Source organism: Poecilia reticulata, linkage group LG14 (assembly GCF_000633615.1).
Source record: "Poecilia reticulata strain Guanapo linkage group LG14, Guppy_female_1.0+MT, whole genome shotgun sequence".
NCBI lineage: Eukaryota > Metazoa > Chordata > Actinopteri > Cyprinodontiformes > Poeciliidae > Poecilia > Poecilia reticulata.
In genome coordinates this window covers 18957933-18977352 of record NC_024344.1, presented here as the reverse complement: position 1 = coordinate 18977352, position 19420 = coordinate 18957933, and the positions used below count along the sequence as shown (strand labels likewise).

Here is a 19420-nt window from a genome sequence, read left to right as displayed (position 1 = left end):
GGTTACTTACAGGGAAATGGCTGTAGGAGGCAGTGCATCACCAATTATCTTCCTGTATGAAACGCACACTGAGAACAGATCATGTAGTTTGTTTTTTTTCCTTTTCTATCAGAGTGATTATCTAAGAGAATGTAAAAGGGAATAACTTCACTTCAACAATCCTGAACGATTCCTTCTTGTTGTGCTACTAACATAATTATCAAAGTGGACAAAGATTCGAGTTTCTTTTAACAAGTCCAAATTTCAATATTGTGATTTTTCTTTTTTTTACAACTCATGCAACCATATATCTACAGATTGTCATCTCACCAAAACCCAACCAGGCATTTAAAGCTACACAAAGAATGGTCACAGAATACAAAACACAAACTAAACAGGACCTTTTTGTATAAAAACCATTTGTCTCATTTAAACGAGTCGACCTGGCAGAAGACAAAACTGGTACTGATGTCATTTCCAGTTTTGAGACGTAAAGACAGCAGGTGATCAGATTTACGTTGCGTTTCTCAGACTGGAAGGGTTTTTACTGAAGGACGCTAAACCTCCGGCAGCCACACTGATAACGGCTGCTCCGTCTTTAAAAACTTCAGGAGTCATTAAAGTTTATATTTAAAAAAACAGTACAAAATTTTATATTATTTAAAACTTCTTTTCAGCTTTCAAGCAAAATGTTTTAGTGCACTTTTCAAAGGCCTCTTTCAAGATATTCAAGGACACAACACATATAAATATGAAAACTAAGGCATAAAATTGGCAATTAAAGCACCGTTACAGAAAATTAAAAAGTCAACAATACAAAGTCAAACAATCCAGGTAATTTTCCTTTGTCCATTATCATTTTTCCAAGCAACACATAAGATATGGTGTCATGTCTGTAAAGTGTAGAAATTGCGTTTCCTTGTTAACAAGACAGTAAAATCGTTAAACTACAACAAATATCTAACATAATCTTATTTAAGGAGATTTCTGCAATAATTTTCTAAATGAAAGTGAGATTTGTTGATATTTTTTTGCTGGCATGTAAAAACAGAAAATACTGAGGATTAGACCATTTTAAGGAAACAGTTGCAGACATCGATAACAGAACAGAAAACATTCTGTGTTAACAACAAAAATAACTTAACCATGAAAATATATTCAGTCAGAAATTTTCCCACAGTTCAAGAGACGACTGGTGTTCTTTAGGAAATTGTTTGGATTTTTCACACACACACTTTGGTTTCAGCTGATGTTAGCACATCTACACGACTCAAACCAAAAATGTTTTTATCTTTGGGGTACAGTGGTATATTAAACGTCTACACGTTCATAAGAGACTGCTACGTTTTGTTGCCATTTCTTCAGGTAAAAGTAGCTAAAACAGTCTTACAGCTGGAAGTCTTCCAACACTCTGAGGATTTCTTCAGCGTTGTGTGTTTTTATAGCCTTTTATAGCACAATGTATGTTACCTGCAGTAGTCATAAAAATGCTACATGTTTCAAATATGACTTAAAGGAAATTTGACTTTGTAATTGAATGCCTTGATATTGGTCCTCCTTAAAAACTTCTGCTCATTCTGACACTCCGCTTTTGGGAAGTCATCACAAATTTGTTCCTCTATTAACATTTTAACAATTTTTTTTTTTTTTATCAGCGTTGCAAATGATCTCTCCAAACTTTAAACAAAACAGCTGAAAAACTTTAAAGTTCCTTCGAAAAGCCTGTCAAACGTCCGTAGAGCTCTCCGTCCTCTGTGTGTCGTCACACGAAGGTCATATGTCTGTGTTTCATGAAGCCGGACTCGGTCCAGTCGCCTGTGTCGTTCCTCTGGTTCTCCGACTCGTAGTATTCATTTGCCTGTCCCCTGACCTGTTCGGTTGTGCTGATGACACTTAGCCGACTGTGTGTTCTCACTCTCCTGTCAAGACAAAAACATCTGACCATGAATCTCTGCAGCCCTGGACGCTTTCACTCACAAAACTGTGTACAGCAAACACACGTGGTCATTTACCTCATTTCATCTTGGTAATTTTGTTCTAGAAAGGAGCATAAAACAACACGTTACTGGATTTGTTAAAGACAGAAGAGAGCATTTTTTTACGTTTATTTTCTGAGAATGCGTTTTGGGATTACACCGATGTGCCATGCAGAGTGATAGGAGTTGGGCTAAGAAGGAAAGTCTCTTACTTTTTTCTTTCCTGTGTTTGTAGCAGATGACGATTCCGAGGATGAGAAAAACCAACAAACCACAACTTCCAAACGACACGACTATGGCTATCAGCACTGTCCAGTCTGGAGGTTTGGGAACTGTTGCAGGGAGGGGAATCAAATAAGTTAACGTCCCACAAAAGGTTTTGTTTTTCAACAACAAAAGCAGTAAAGCTCTGTTCTTACATCTAGTTAAATTCTCTAATGTAATTTCATTTTTTTACGTTAAAGTTATTCCTGTGTTATCCCTTTTTAATATTTAGTTTATTATGTATGTATGGATGGTTGAACATGTAAAAAGAAGCTATCTACGGTCTACATTTTTCAAAGACACCCAGGCTCAAATGAAGCCAGTTTTTTTTCATGAAGTAAAACTTTTTCGAAACCTCAGTTGAAATTAAATGTGTGACAGGAATCACATGAACTCATCAGATGAGACGGGGACAGAATATGAAACCAGCACCAGGGACGGCAGTCGTCCACTCCTTGTCCTCTGCGTTTGCTCAGCGAGCTCATCAGCTGCGCAACGAACACGACATATCCAAATCAAGACTGGAGGAGAAAGCCGGGGTTCTTCCCACCAAACCTGTGCTTCTCTTTTGAAATCATAATACTTTCTTAATGCGGATAAAAGTTACCCCAAAATCTGTGCTCAGAACTTTTTATTTTTTACACTTTGTGGCTGAAGGACGACTCCAGACTTCCTCTCTCGTGTCATCATTTCGTGATCAAGCTATTTCTGTGTCTGGCTCACCTGAAACCTGACTCTGGAAATGTAATTGCCACAGATCATATGTTGAGTGGATCCATTATTGAGTTAAAACTGATGCTGTTGTGTTTGTGTTCAGCCCAGCTGGGTTTTACACAGCTCACTCACAGGCCTCCTTACAGTCATTATCTAATTTACAGATGTTTTGAATGCGGAGAAAGATACGCACTATAAATGTTTCTCTTCAAAACCTCATCGCTTGATTAACAAAACTAAAACACATGGAAACCTGTTAGCATCATTCCTACTGAGAAATTACATATATGTGCTAGCAACGTTTTAATACTTTTATATTGCTTCGTGGTTCCAGCTATTGTTCTCGTTTAGTACCTTTAGAAGCTCTCCCCTCTTTCTTGTGTGTGTGTGTGTGTGTGTGTCTGTGCGCGTGCGTGCGCGTGCGCGGGTGGGTGTGTGTGTGCGCGCGCGTGTACCTTACTCTACACACAGTAAAAATAATTGAAAGATGTTTTTTGTAAATCTGCTTCCATCTAGATTCTCAGGGTAAACAAGCTTTTGTGCTTGGTCTGTTTGTTATTGACATGTCTCCAAACCCTGTAAAGCGTCTGGATTTTAAATGCTTTATAAATATGCCAATAAACTTTAAGCTTTAACCACATCTTAGAATTATTTACTGTTTTGTTTTTGTCATTGAATGGGAAATTTGAAAGGACAAAGCCAAACAAACTCCTGAAATTAATAAAAAGAAATAATTGTCTATTTTAATCCTAAAGCTTTTTTCTTGCCTTCATAGAAAGTTTACTGCAGCACTGATGTCGCTTTAATATGAATCCTCTTCTGCCCTCTGAGCAAAGGGCTTCTTCTCAATAGCTGCGTTTCCATAACAAATGTGCGCAAAACGTTGTCACTATTCCACTAATGCCCCCAAAAAAATTCCAACTTCGCAATTGATGTGTTGTGAGGGAATGCAATGGTTCACGCAAATGAGGATTATTCCACATCTTGATCCTCAAACTACATCCATTTGAATTGTGAAATTGCTCAATTATATGGTCAATGGAAACACGGGTATTGTCTACAGGAGATATATATCAAATCTCTTTTAGTCGAGCACAACAAAAAAACAATGAAGTCCCATTCAGTTCAAAACTAATTCCCAACTGATGGCTGGCAGCAGTTGTTCAGAACCTACCAATCTCGATGTAGACGGAGCTGGACCGTGGAGCGGTGAGCGTTGAGAGAGAAGCCAAACACTCCACTCTTGCGTTCCTGCTGGCCGTGAGCCGGACAGTGCTGGTGGAGTTGAAGGAATCCCCATGAGCTGTGCTGGTGGTGTTGTAGAGGCTGCTGTTCACAGCCTGACCGTTTTGGGTCCAGCTGATGGTCGGAGCGGGGAACCAAGCAGTCGTTACGCACTCCAACTCCACCTCCCCGCCCTGCTTCACCGTCACGTTCCCGCCCGGGATGCTGACTGTTCCACTCTCTGATAGAAAGAAAGCAAATACGGTTTTAGATTGAAGAACTTAAGCACATTTGTTAGGAATCGAATATTGGATTTATTTGATGCATTTATTTTAGTGTAAGGTAAAAAAAAAAAAAAAAAAAAAAAGGGATGTGAGCCGAGGTGGGTGCTTGGTGTCATATAAGGTTTACAATTTGCCAATCAAACAATGAAATGTTTGCAGATTTCTTTAACAAATTAATTATTCTACACATACCACAGATGTGTCAGCAACTGACACATATCTTACAGATCCTTTCCAAATTGTCTTTGGAAAATATTTTCCAACTGTTCAATTAATTTATAGACCAATTCTTTTTTACAAAGGCTTTTCTAAAAGAAATGTACTCATCCTCACGTTTATCTGTTCACTTAGATCAAATGTGTCAAACTCGAGGCTCGGGAGCCAAATCTAGATTTTAAAAGAACCTTCAAAGAACAGTTGTTTGCTTAAATATTTTTTTAATCAAACAAATCAAAATAGTTTTTATATGGCAAAACTACATCAATGTGAAAAGGAGTTTAACTTTATTTAATTATAAGAGTGCAGAGACAGACAGTATTTTAAGTTCAACAGGGTTTTTTTTTTTCAGGATATTCGTGGTCTTGATGTTGCCCAAAATGAAAATGAATTTGACACCCCAGACTTAGATTATTGCACACAAGCTATAATAATTTATAGCTTGATATCTAAACTTTATTGTGTTTCTTAAAAGCATTCTTAGCAAGGCTGTCGCATGTTCAGGATTATTGGATGGTTTCTTTAAAAAAATAAAAATAAAATAAATAAAATAATAATAATAATAATAGTCCTAAATAAACCAGCGCTATCACTACAGTAGTTTGTCTTTTGTGTTTTAATCTGTGTTTAACTATTTTTGGTACTTTTGATGAGTTTGCGTAAGAAGTGCCTCAGACGTGGAAAATTGCTCATTATTGACCTCTAGAGTATACCACAGGAACTACAAGGCGTCTGCAGCTTCATTTGTCATTTCTAAATTCAAGACCGTAAAAACATAAAGTAAAAATATAGAAAAAATAATGTAACGACCTCACCTTGTACATAAAGCTGGGCTGTCACTGGTTGATGACCTTGTACATTACACACAACTTCCCCAGCATCAGCGCGGGTGACATTATGGACAGTAAACTCCACACAACTTCTGCTGGTATTGACGCAGAATCTGGCAGAAAATCTGTCCTCTGATGGGATTATGCTATTTGTTGAGTTGATAATTGTGAGGACTTGAATCCCTCTGACACCCCAGTTCGTGACCTCCCAGTGTCCCTGAATGGTGGCGATAAACTGGACGTCAGAATCTCGCAGCGCTGTTGAGTTCAGAGGCTCCAGTTGGACCTTCTGCGACGCCGCTGGGTAAAGGACAAAGAAATCATACAACAACCTAGATGCTGAATTTTATCTTAGTGTAAATCCAGCTGACAAATGTAAAGTCCACATTTGTCAGCTGGATAGTAAATATAATTTTTTACCAAAATGTATTCTGTTAGATTTAGCTCCAACTCTTATGTTATGTCTATGGTTGCTAGCATAGACATAATATAAGAGTAGACCCCGCATTGGCTGCTCCGGCGCAGGAAATACGGCGGCCATCTTGGAGCGGTACTCCCTCCTACTTTGCTCAATCAAAACAGCAGAAGATGCCTCAGCACTGAGGGATATTGTTGTTCTGATCGATGGACYATTSATGTGAGGGCTCCACAGACAACATTTCACAAGTAAGATGGACATATTATTGTGTATATATTGTGATTCGAATATTACTTTACTGTATTTACGTCCACTGGCGAGATACCAGCTAATATTAGCTGCAGTGCTTGGTGTAATACTGGGTTCAGCCCCGCTATGAAGGCTAACCGAGATTCCGTAAATCTAAAAAAATTAATTATTCTCCAACATTGACTTAGATTATCTGACACAAGAGCCTATATTAGACAGACAGACATGTATCCAATATATATTATTCAGTATTAATCATTATTTATTTGTGCCATTATTAATCAATATTTGTGTTTGTATAGTTATATAAATATGTATTGATATTACTAAATAATTTATTAAATAAATTATGAACGGCTGTGTGCTTTGTAATATGCTCATCATACATCAATATCAGAATATTCCATTCTATTGTTATAGCCACTAAGCATATTTAAATATGTTGAACCATGTATTAAAAACATACTTAAACAATACAATTGTTTATAAATGTAGCTTTGATAGATGTTTGAATAAGGTTTCCAGTAACAAAAAAGCGTGTTATGATCGATTAAATGCGCTGATACGTCATGGTGCCTGCTAAACACATAAGCTGAGAGGAGTGGTGTACCGCTCCAAGATGGCCGCCCTAAATCTCGTCAGTGACAATAGGCGAGAGCGGTCCATGAGCTGTCTATCCTTATATTATGTCTATGGTTGCTAGACCTGTTGTGGCTCAATATTGGTCCATATATAAGGCGCACCGGATTATAAGGTACACTGTCAGCTTTTGAGGAAATTGAAGGTTTTTAGGTGCGCCTTATAGTGCGGAAAATACGGTAGGTTAAAATGTGTGCTTAAGAGGAATGTTACTGACAGTTGCGTGGCAACAATAGTTAAATTATTTTATGTTTTCAGAGTCATTACTGTAAATGTTAGGTCAGAGAATGGAAACAGGGAACAGGCAGCAGCAAACCAAGGAATGCTGCTTTGTTTACACTGTGCTTGAAGAAAATTGGTGTTTGCTATGTGAATTTAGCAAATAAATTGCTTTGTTAGCATTTGAATGGACTGAAAGTCAAACACAAAGTAATTCTGGAAACCATTTGTCCAGCAATGTCAAGTTGAGAAATATTTTCCGATTTGTAGAAGAATTCCATTGCAGTTCATTAAAAATAACTTGTAAAAGTAATAGTTGACTGGAAATGATGTATTGAGGGATCAAGTTCCCCCCCACCCCATTTGCTGGGAATAAAAAATATTTTCTGAATTTCAGCCATTACTTTTGCTGAAATATTTTGATTTTTTTTTTCTTTAAGAAACAGCTAGACGAAACAGCTAGATGTTTTCACCAGTCCTCTCAATTAAGATGGACAAAAAAAGAAATTTCAAATGTCAACAGAATGTTTCAAAACATATTTTTTTTAAAAGTGTTACAAAAGCTAAAACTGGTCGCAGGATTAGATATTGCATTGTTAGCTTTAAGCTTTGTTAGACTTAAGAGTTGAAATCAAAATAAATTTACTCCAAAGCAAACGGTGGAAAACAGAATTTTGATGCACGAGTCTGTTAAAGTCACACACAATCAAGGGTTTTTCTGCAAAATGTCAAATAAAGACAAAAATAGACCCTTGTTTTACAGTATGGTTTTTCTCTGAACAATAATATTTTAATTTAACTACAGAAGAGTTTTTATGGTCACATATCCATGTCTGCATTGACTGTCAGAAAATATCAACACATCATATTCTGGCAATAAGGTTATATCACACATCCCTCATTCTATCTCTATCTGCTCCGTCTTGTTTTTTTTAATATAAAGTCAAGATCTAGAAAAAGACCAATTCAACCGCACAATTTATACATTTCTAAATACATATAAATGAAACACTGACCTCTGCATTGTAGTAAACAAATGGACATGAGGCCAAAGCTTATTTTCCAGGAAGCAGTCATTGTAGTGTTGTCACTCTAAAGAATAAAAGCAATAAAATCAGTGTAATGACGGAAACATAGATGAATCTGAACCATATAATCTAAAATAATGAAGTACATTGTAACACCAAAAATCATTTGATAAAATCATGCATTAATAGAAATTATGGCAAGCTACAGGTGACACACATCAAGTTGTCCCCTGCACTTGGTTGGGAAAACAACTCGAGGGAAAAGATGCACACGGGAAAAATGTTAAATAAAATCCATACAAAGAGAGGATTCCATTATTTTCCTGTTCCAAAGGATCGATCTCACGTTTCATTTCAAATGAAAACAGCACAAAGTCTGTAACATCCAGCTGCCGTCTTACAACACCGTACCATCAAAATGTTCTTACGTCCTAAACCGAAATCAGTTCAACTACAACATTTCTGTTTATCGTATCTATGTATTAATCATTTTTAAGTTTCAGAGTAAAAATAGAAGAAAAAAAACATATCAAAAGTTATATTTTTCCACAACTCAAATGTGATCGACTTACTGCGTGACGATTCCCGCTGTGGACGGTGCTGCTGATCAGACCTGCATTTCCTGGACCAACAGGTGGGACTCAAACTGACACAGGAAACAAAGTCCAACCTTGGTTTCTGAAAGCCAACCCTTATCTGCTCTCCACACACGTCACCGAGTCATAAAGCCTCCGATGTTTCACCTGAAGACACACCTGACGGATGAAGTTGAGGTGTGACAAAAGGCAAGAAATTAAGTGTTACATCTGAGGTTAAGCTCAGGTTAGACATTCTTATTAAGCTGCTTACCAACATGAGGAACCCTGTTTCGCCTTATTTTTGTTTTTCCAACTCTTCTTTTAACAAATGGATATGGAATAATGCTAATGCTAACATGGAATAAAAAGAAAATGAAAAAGCAGAGACCAGAATGGTTTCTCATTTAAAAGGGCTTGAAAACAGCTTCCCTATTTACCCTCACAGTGTGGATCAGTCTGAAACTTTTATTGCCCTGACAGTTACAAATATGCAGGGTTCAGTACTAATGTTTAGAAAACTAGATGATACATCCAATGATACTCCTTTATTCATTCAATTACTTCAAAATGTATACTTTATCAGAGATTATTGAAATTAAATACAGCAACATGCGAAGACTTCTTCAAATCCTAGGTTGAAAAGAGATTATATTCTTTGTCCAAATACCAAAAGTTCACCCATACATCCGATTTGTGTGTATTTATGTGTTTATTTATGTATTTGTGAACTGGGGCGTAGGCAAGGGGGTAAAATGAGGAGACAGAAAGTCGATTTCCACAACTGCCAGAATGACCTCCTTCCGGGATATATCACCTCTGAACACTGATAAAACTAACCACTAGAGGTCAGTGTAGGATAACTGAAGCGTCACAAAGGACCTTAAATTTGAAAGGGCTTCCATTTTGAGTGGTTCTGGCTTGACACATTTTATATGATACACGTTGACATTAAACATTCATTGTCATTATTATCCATACACATACTAAAACGTTCATTTATAATGCATTGAAAACCGAGATGGAGCAACTTTTCTTATAATAATAATAATAATAATAATAATAATAATAATAATAATAATAATAATTCACTCACCCATGTTTGGTCACTGGGTTTTGCTTATTACTGTGTCTAATGAACAGGCTGAGATGTTCAAAACTACATAATAATGTATTTCTCTGCATTTTATGTGCCGAAAAGCTAAAGAGACTTTTTACAAATAACTGTTTTACACTACAGTGTGTGCCAGATTTACTGCGACACAAAATATCTAAAGTATAAATAAATCACTACAATTGGATATTTGCGGTCATCACCAGCTTTGTTGAGGAACCTCTACTTTCCTAGTTGTGATCCTAAATTTCAGAGGACTTTCAGGTTTTCTTATTCAAATTAGAGCTAAAATATTTGATGTTATGAGTACAAAGGTGAAGCATACACAACGCCTAATAAATCTCTCTGGTTTTCCTGCTGGCGACTTGAACACAGTTAGGTTGGGGGAGATGTCATTCCTACTGGAATGTACTGGTCCATACAGAAGAATTAAAATTAGACATTTGCATGGAATCAAAAATTTATTATCAACATGGTAACCGTATCTTGTTTAAGGCCAAAAATAATTTATTACCAGGACGCTTTTCTTAAACCAAGGGAAGACTTTATAATTTAAGGGGAAAGTATGAATTTAAAAAATTTAAATACGTGGGGTGAAGCTGTGGACTGGCTAAGTATGGAAAACATAAAACAGTTTAAATAATCATTTAAGAAGTTGTCACTGCATATAAATTTGAGAAACAATCACTGATATTACTGCTATTATCAATGTTATTGTAACCATTTAATGAAGTTGTCAATTATTATAGAATTTATTACAAAATTACAAATTATTATTAATATAACCAAGCTAACATGAATAGTAATTTAGTGGATGTTGCTATAAATTAGTGTAAAAACAAACTTTACCCACTCCCTTTGAACCTGTAAATCCCTTTTGCTTGCTTTTGTTGTAAGTTTATTTTGAGTGTGTGTGTGTGTATGTATATTTTTGGTTATCCTCTTATTAGACTATGTCCAATAAAGGCAAACTCAAATATACCAATTGTTTTTTTCTAGCTAGAGAAAATGATTTTTGTAAAAATGAACTGAAACTAGAGAGTTAGTGACTAGTGAAAGCCATCCCTTGGCCTGCTCAATGTTCAGCTTCCAGGATCCCTGGGCGCCATTTTATGAGTGTTGCTGTATGGCACACAGTGGAATGTCTCCAGACACAGCTTGTATTGTATAGGCAGAAGCTGTCAGACAACCATGAGAAACAGGAAGAAGATAATGGGGGCGGGGGGAGGGTCAGGGCTCAGATCCCGCCGCACAAGGCCAGCAGTGGAAGCAATATGGAGGCCCCCCTCCGTCACCAGAGCCTCTCTGTCAGGGATCATCAGTCATAATGTATGCCACACGCTCTCGGGGTGCTTCACTTAACCATGCCCTTTGTCTCACTGTACCAAGCACAACTGCAGAATAACTCCACTTAAATGACCCCCCCGTTCCCCCTTCTCCCGGAGAAGACGATGTGACTTTAACAGCGGATACGTCGCCAACAATAAAACTGCGCAAAGTCTGGAGCGCGCATCAATCGCTATTGTTGGATTTGCTTTTGTTATGTCAGCTGCCGCCTCATTAATGGTTAAAGCCGACTAAGGTTTATTGTTACTGAGCTTGTTAGGCCTTGCTGCCTTCAAGGGGCGAGCCTCCGCCCTCTCTCACATGTAAATGACTGTTAAGGGAAGGTCAGGCGCACACCTCTGCTCACGCCTTTTAGAAGCTGAAAGAACAAATTCTCACCTTTGTAAAATAATTGTCAGAGTTTTTTTTCTTTTTTTTTCCAATTCATCTTTTGGCTAAAAAAAAAAGGTGGTTTTCTTTCCCCCAAAAATGACTTGGGCCGTTATTTTACAAAGGTGACGAAATGTAACCAATTTGTTGTCCTGCGAAGGGTTAGATTTTCTAAGCTCCTTGTTTTATTTTTAATTTTATAGTAACCGAACTCATTGTCAGCTTTTTGAGAATAAATATTTAACTCATCTTCTGTTTTTTTTTTTTGTTTTTGTTTTTTGTCTCAAAAAATGTAAAGGCAGTCGCACAAACGTACCGTTCAGATTCTAAGTGCGGGCAACAATATCCTTCCTCTCTCGTGGACGGGTACATTATAGCTTCACCTGCTGCTCCATATGGGACAGCTGCCATTCGCTGCATGGGAGAAATCCACTTAGTAACCGGGGAGAGACTAAGCTTTTCCTTACATCCATTCACTCATCTCCCGTCTGCACAACTCAAATGGCTTCATAGGTGGAAGCAAACAGAAATGCCTGTTGGTTTTTTTTGCACAGCACGCAGCGCAGAGTCACCATGTTCCCTCTCATTAACACAAAACGTAAGACTGTAAACCACTAGAGGAACATACGTGAACAAGTTGCCCTCTGTCAAAGAGGCTTTAGATGAGGTCACCTTTACCTTCATCCCGTCACCTCCCTTGGGGATTATGCCAACGCCTGTGTTCTGGTTATTGCACAGGCCTGGGAACTCCGCTTATTGTTTCTCCTAATCCAGCAGACCTATCATACGAGTTTGAAATGAAAGCTAGAGTCATTAAGTTAGCTTTTACCCTGGCTTATTCATTATTTTTGCAGGTCAGATTGGAAAGAGTTTGAATTAATAATCTACACACTGAAGGTCTGCAGACTTCTGCAAGAGGGAGGAGGAGAGGGAAGTGAGATCTCCGGGAAGGAGCCGTTATGGAAAGAGTCCATAGCGAACACAACCGCATTGTAACCTGTTACACAATCATTGCCGTTTTTTCCTCCCTCTGGTGTCTATGCAGAGGAATTCCCACAGACAGATGTAACTCAATCCGCTAGGCTATTAATAGGACCATTTTACAAGTTTCGTCACAGTTCAGCTACAATATGGGTGTTTTTGTTGAACTTTCACTACACATTAGTGCTTTATATTTCTTTTTTATCTATCAGACAAGCATTGACCGACAGCATGATGTAAAATTACACAGAAGTTCACGGCTGAATTTAGAATCCAGAAGCTTTATTTTTTCTCTTTGACTTTGCTTACGAGATTATTTTTCGTTGCGGCAACAAAAGCACAAATTGTGTTAAATTCTTGTTCGTCGTTGCTATCATGCTAGGAGATGAACTTGAGCTAGGTCTTTTGAAACCATTTGAAAGGTTTCATTCCAGTGTTGCCCTCCGTTTACAGTAGCTCTGACCATCCTCCCCACAGCATGATGCTGCCACCACCATTGTTCACCATGTGGCTTGTTCAGTGTTGGTTTTACAAACTTCTTCCAATTTTGTAACGGTACAACAATAAACTTCTGTATTTTGTTAGATTTAATCTGATAGAGCAAAAAGCAGTTTGTGATGCTTGTGTTTTCAAATGTTTTGCAACCTAATTGCAGCTCTCTCCCAAGACTCCCCAACTCAGCTCAAGACTAGCCAGCAGCAATTAGCAAACAGCTGGTGGAACTGTGCATCTGCCGAGCTCTGTAAGCGAGGTACTTCCGAATTCAACGCTGGTAAAAACTTTACCGGTGTTAATAAAGACGCACTGTTGTGATGGCTTCCTGAAGGCGGCAATTCAGAAAGAACAGGAGTTTTCTAAGAGACAGAGGCTCATTTTCAAGGTGTTAAATTAGAAAATAAAATTTATTTTAAGTCATATTTGATATATATAGCAGCTACATAACTAATAAAGTTAACATACTTACTTGATTATGCTAGAAAATGGTACACTGACACTGACCAACGCTCCTTTTCCTCATGTGGTTGATGTGTCCCCCTTCACAATTTGTTTATATATATACATATATATATATTTATATTCCCCCCTCCCCTTTGGACAGATTTGTAGAGAGCACAATTAATCAGAACAGATTTTCTCACCTGAGCTATGGACATCTACTACTCTTCCAGAGTTACCATGGGCCTCTTGGCTGCTTCCCTGATAGATGTTCTCCTCGCTGGGTCGCTCTGCTGCAGCCATGCCTTGTCTGGATCTGCCACACTCTTAAATTTGGACTCCTGCACAGGGCCCTGGATTTATAATGAGACTAAATCAAACACAGGTGGAATCTATTCATTGATAATTATGTGACTGTTGAAGACAGTTTTGTACTGGTTTTAGTGGAAACAGGATAAAAGTGTGAACAACAAACTTTCACAAAACTGCTGAAACACTGAGTTCCTTTGAATCACGGCTATAAACCCCACCTGTTTGGAGTTGCTTTTTAACCATAAAATGGAGCATTCACCAACATATTTGATGTGTATTGATAATTTTGACAATGGCACGTCACAAAATGTGATGTTTAATGGTGTCACGTTTGGAAACTGTATGATGTATTTTTTTATGTTTTTATTATGTAAAGCACGATGAACTGCCTTGCTGCTAAAATGTGTTATGCAAATAATCTTGAAATAAACTTCTGTTGATAATTTCTCTCAAGCTAAGAGAGCAACTGCGACGTCGGAAGGAGCCGATTGTAAAAAATAAAAATCAGCCATAATGTGCACACAACAGGTTTGTATGAGAAGCATGAGGAGGTTCTAATAGTCAAAAGCATCTAAACTGGATCGGTTTGCTTTTGTCTGATTACAAAATGCTCCTCAAAACTTTATTATGCAATGAAAGAGACAAAACGGATGAAAAATATTTAGTGCCTGGTTGTGCTTTGTTCACTATTTTTGACTAAATGTCAGATGCTCTGGCAGCTGCCTGTAACTATTCCTCCTCCTATGAGTTTACCATTTATACCTTCTGGTGCATAAATGTGCAATGATCTTTCCAGATGAGCCAAAATACATCTTTATGCAAACATTAATTCTGGGTGCTTATCTGTTTTTAAACATTAGGAGTGCATAACATAATTAATCGACCAGCTACACATTTTGAAAACGTAATATAAAATGCATTGCATTTGATTTTTTTATAGGCCATGGGAATGTAAAAGTCAACAATCAGGATGCTGTTGTTTCACTCGTAGAAAGTGAGAAAATGTCATGGAACGTGTTAAAAGCATAACGTACTTGTTTCCACTGAAGTCATGTTTGGACACTGTACACACCCTGCAGTAAACGACTCCAAGAACACATGACAAGCAGGTTGCACAAGAACACGCACACACACGCACACACACTAGGAACTGTACCAACATGCACCGTGTCGCCATTTTCCCAAGCTAAACTGCTTTGCCCAAGATTCTCGACCAAGAGAGTACACACCCCTCTCTGAGTTTTCTAAACAGACACATGCCAATAAATGTGGTAAAAGTCCGCGACTGCACGAGGAAGAACGGGTTTGTTGTCACATATTCCTGGAATATGTCCCTAAACGTGTTACTGGGGGAAGCGAATATTTTTTTCGACGCGGTTGAATGGAGCTTTAATAATTTTGCCTTGTTATGGCAGACGGCTGCACAGAGACACATAGCATGTCTGTTGACTGGCATGTGACGTATCCACACAGGTAATAGCACAGATTTCAAATCGTGCAGTTCCCCACCTTGTCGTCCAATCAGCACGCGGAAAGGGCGGGGTTTGACGCCGTCAATCACGAAGGAAGCGAAAGGGTTTGAATAGGGAGGGAGGGGGAGAATCCAATCCGGTTTGAGCTAGTTTTTCCTTCCAATGGAACAGTAAAGTCTCGCTGCGCTGTATTAGACTGTATTGGCACAGCTTTATCCAGAATATACCACTGTATTTTGTTTAATTTACTTTAATTCGGCTATTTTTTCCCCTTTTTTTTAGTCAAAAAAAAAACTCCCCACACAAACCAACAATGCCTAAAAGGAGCAAAGTGAGTAGACTGATCTTTCATCCATTTAGTAATAAGGTTTTATTATAATACACTGTTGCAATTGTGAATTCAGCTGCTTTCGTGTTAGGTTCAGAGCTGTTAAAATACTGTTGCAGATGCGTGTTTGGTGCACGGAGCGAACGCGCTTGTAAAGCTGTAGTTTCGTTTGTGTGTAGTGGTTGCTTCTGTTGCATGGCTTGTTGTTCCTACGTGCTGTGATTATCTTCATGCGAAGTGATTCCACTCCGCCTGCCTATCTTTCTCTCGATTTACAACATAATGTGCTTATGCCACAACAGAATGTACCGATTCAGAGCTGTAGTAGCGGAGCTTTAAACCTTCTTGTTGTGTCAGAAAGAGCTGGGTCGGGCTACTGTATTGCTGGACAGCGTTTCTGCAGAGAAAGTTGGCGGCATATTGATTGTTTTCTCTGGGGGTCGACACGCTGGAAGCCAAAGTTTAATGGAGGGAAAACGACAGAATGATTAAAAGTGGAAATATTGCATGTATCTGATTGGGTTAGCGTGATAACCGTTGGGGGTTATTTTTGTGCGAACTTTTTTATACAACTAAAAGCTTTAATTCGACTTTAATTCGAAAATAAAAACATTATTGGTTTGCCCGTTTGAATGTTATCGTGTGGCTGCCCTCATTTCTCTGCGAAAACTAACGTGTAGTCGGCATTCGTCGTGTTAACGGAGTGCTTCCCTGTGTTCAGGACGGCTCAGGCCACTCGGAGGTTATGCAATGGCGAGCCTCCGTCATCGTAGCGCTGCTCCTGTTGCTGGGGGTTCTAGCATATTCTGCTAGCAGCAGACCGACAGAGTCACTGAGCATCTCTGACTCTTTTCAAACTCCTGGCGGGAACACTCTCGCCGCCGCTCAGTTCAGCCACAGTCCCATTTATTACCAGAGAAAAGATGGAGGCGGAGTCCTCCCTCTCCCTCCTTGCCGGAATTGCTGTAGGCAAGCAGGAGCTGGAGGAGCGCCACCGTGCGACGAAAAAAGTCAACTTCAAACTCTTCCACACTTCAATATTTCTACCTTCGCACTTTTCATGGGCTACCTTTCGCTGTTTATGCTGCGTTTGATTGGCGTCGGAAAATGACGTCATGTCCAAAGCGAGCGCGTTCTAGCCGCATGCCGGCTTTGTAATGGTGATACTCGTTAGCAACATGAAAAAAAACATTGATTTCTTTTTGTTGTTCCGAGTTTAGACACCAAGGAGAGCTGTTCTCAGCGATATATATCGAGCAGCATTATGCGCGGTAAATGCTGATGGTTTATGCCAAAAGCTTTCACTTTTTTTTTTTTTTTACATCCGCGGCAGTCATTGGAACTAAACTCGTTGCTGAACCTTCAACTTCAATAAGCCATACTGTATTTCCTACTTGAAACTCGAAAATTCGACTTTGAATACACATAGAACGCACCATTATTTGAAGTAGTTTCTCAATGAGCGTTTTAGATTTACAAATCAATCCAATATGCACTAATCACTTTTACAGGCTGATGTGGATTTTGGTTTACCTGCTGCAGTTTTGTCGTGTTTGATTTGCTTCAGTGATGAAATACAACACATTTTGGACATTACATTTTGGCCACTTTCACCTATAAGTGATCACCTATCAGTGATAGTGAACTGATAGGTTTACTATCAGTTTTAAATCCAACTGAAAATGAAGGGGTCACAAGATTATCCCCATTTGCACACCATCCTGCCTTTATCTAATTGTCAACTCAAAGCAAAGTGCATAAAAGCTAATTGTGCTCGTTCATGAGTTTACATACCTGCAGGAAGGAATTTGATTTTTTAATCATCAATTTGGGATGATCACAAAGCGATTGAAGGGTTATTATATTCAAAAATACATTATTAATCCCAAAGGAAAACAAGATCTTAATTTTAAGTGATTTACACCCAGCAGTCCTCTTTAGATTATCTTTTTTTTTTATTTTTGTTATCTGCATGCCTTGGTGATCATTTTAAAGCACATTTGTTAGAGTGTGATATAGGGCTGAAAGGAGATGTCCTCATCTTTAATAAAGAATATGAATATTCTAAATATTCACATCTTCTACACAGCCACTGAAAATAAATGTGACTAAAAGTTTTTCTTCTTTTCTGTCTCTTCCCTCACAGGCAGCATCAGGAGGCGACTCAGCGGTAAGAATAAATCCTGACGGCACAATTTGATGTAGGACATAAAATGTTGGGGGGGATAAAACTACTGAAACAGTTTGTCCACCCACCCAGTAGGGGTCAGTAGCAGCCCAGTTTGTCGTGTCATTTGTCCTGCAAGAATCTTAAAAGTAATCAAACTGTGTGTTCTGTCCACAGCCTAAGAGGAGATCTCTTAGGTTGAAAGATGTAAGTGTGAAAAAGCGCATCATCTCTCTCTCAAAATGTTTATGACTGACAGTGCTTCAGTTCATCGTTTTATATATTTATTTTCACAGAAACCCGCACCTGCAAAGGCGGAGGCCAAACCCAAGCCAAAGGTAGTTTGAATTTTTTACTTCTATGAGCAGGTGCCATTATTTCAAAATGACTGATTTGCTTGATACTTTCTTTTGTAGAAGGGACCTGCTAAGGCCAAGAAAACCAAGGAGGTGGAAAAGGCCAAGCCTGAGGAAAAAGCACCAGAGGCCCCAGCTGAAAACGGTGAAGCCAAAGCTGAGGAGGAGGTGAGGGTTTAAACTTTATCGACAAAACGCATCTCCTCTCGTCTGGGACGTTTCTAATCTGCATATTCTGTGTTAACAGGCTCCCGCTACGAACGCAGCCAATCAAAAAGATGAGGCAGCTGAATAACATCACTCCAGCTCTGTCTTACACCAGTGCTCCCTGTACCTCTTTTCTTGTACAATTCAGGGGAATATTTTTATCAACTATTTTCTAAATACAGGTTTTTTAGTAGTTTGATTGTAGAGAACACTTTTTTTTAAAACAAAACAAAAAACACCAATTTGGACACAGGGAAAAGAAGAAAGAAAATAAAACTCATCAAGCCCCACAATTTTGCATCAGCGTAAATTTGCGGTCGTCGTTACTGTCGGAGGATTTTATTTCAGTTTTAAATGTGAAGGAGGGGAGGGTGCGGGGTGGGTCCGCGCGTCAAACATGGAAGCTTGACGAGCGGCGGCGGGGGTCGGGGGGGCAACAACTGGAAGAGCTTACCTGTGTGGAGTACATTCCATGAGCTTTATAAGGGACGGCTTGTAGTGTGTGCTGGGGCGGGGGTGGATGTCACTGTACAACTCATTGTTTTCTTGTTTATATTGAAGAACAGTGTTTTAGAATGTTTGTAAGTTTTTTTTTCCTATTTGGTTATTCTTGTATTCATGCAGTTTTCTTAACCAATCTAATCAATAAATCCTAATATTCCTAGTTCTGCAGCTCTCCCATTTGAAACTGGGCATCGCATGTGTTGTGTCTGTCGTGTGATAGCATCGCAATAAATTTGTATAGCTGCTGTGAAAAGACTTCTCGATCCGCAGTGTGTAACGGTACGGTGTATGGATGGCGAAAAAGGAACTTGTTCTTAGCCATGCTAACGTAGGATTTACACTGACAAAACTACCGAGGCTGGCTTCTCTAAAGCCAACAGACAAACTGTACTGTCACACCAACAGTAGCCATATTTCTGTGGTTTTAGGTGTCTGTATCAAAATCCACATGTGCAGTTTTTTTTTATTATTTGTCTAGAGTTGTACTTGTGTGATAATTGTTAAAACCAATAAAACTCAGTTGGTAGCCGTTATGCTGTTTCATTCCACACAGTTCATGCAAAAACTGCAGCAGTGAAAAAGACTGACGATACAAACCTCATATCCTTTAAAAAATGAATTTTGAATTCAGCCGTAGCATTTAAGAGTCACTTAATATCAAAGAGAAAACAGTCGAGTTCTCTGGTGAAATATGTGGAGTCCAAATTCTACA

At 38.6% G+C, this 19420-nt stretch overlaps 2 protein-coding genes across 2 annotated transcripts; one reads left to right on the top strand and one right to left on the bottom strand.

Moving 5' to 3' along the window:
• Positions 1 to 725: 725 nt before the first annotated feature.
• Positions 726 to 15174, bottom strand: igsf5a (immunoglobulin superfamily, member 5a). Its single transcript, XM_008428262.2, has 9 exons — positions 14709 to 15174; positions 13566 to 13715; positions 8613 to 8795; positions 8029 to 8104; positions 5473 to 5787; positions 4108 to 4398; positions 2168 to 2287; positions 1992 to 2016; positions 726 to 1898 (listed from the first exon to the last, which is right to left on the bottom strand). Exons 4-9 carry the CDS (start codon positions 8087 to 8089, stop codon positions 1742 to 1744), a joined length of 969 nt encoding a protein of 322 aa, XP_008426484.1. The 5' UTR covers positions 8090 to 8104; positions 8613 to 8795; positions 13566 to 13715; positions 14709 to 15174; the 3' UTR covers positions 726 to 1741.
• A 134-nt stretch (positions 15175 to 15308) lies between these two features.
• Positions 15309 to 19237, top strand: hmgn1b (high mobility group nucleosome binding domain 1b). Its single transcript, XM_008428263.1, has 6 exons — positions 15309 to 15477; positions 17621 to 17644; positions 17819 to 17848; positions 17938 to 17979; positions 18058 to 18165; positions 18245 to 19237. Exons 1-6 carry the CDS (start codon positions 15460 to 15462, stop codon positions 18290 to 18292), a joined length of 270 nt encoding a protein of 89 aa, XP_008426485.1. The 5' UTR covers positions 15309 to 15459; the 3' UTR covers positions 18293 to 19237.
• The last annotated feature ends 183 nt before the right edge of the window (positions 19238 to 19420 follow it).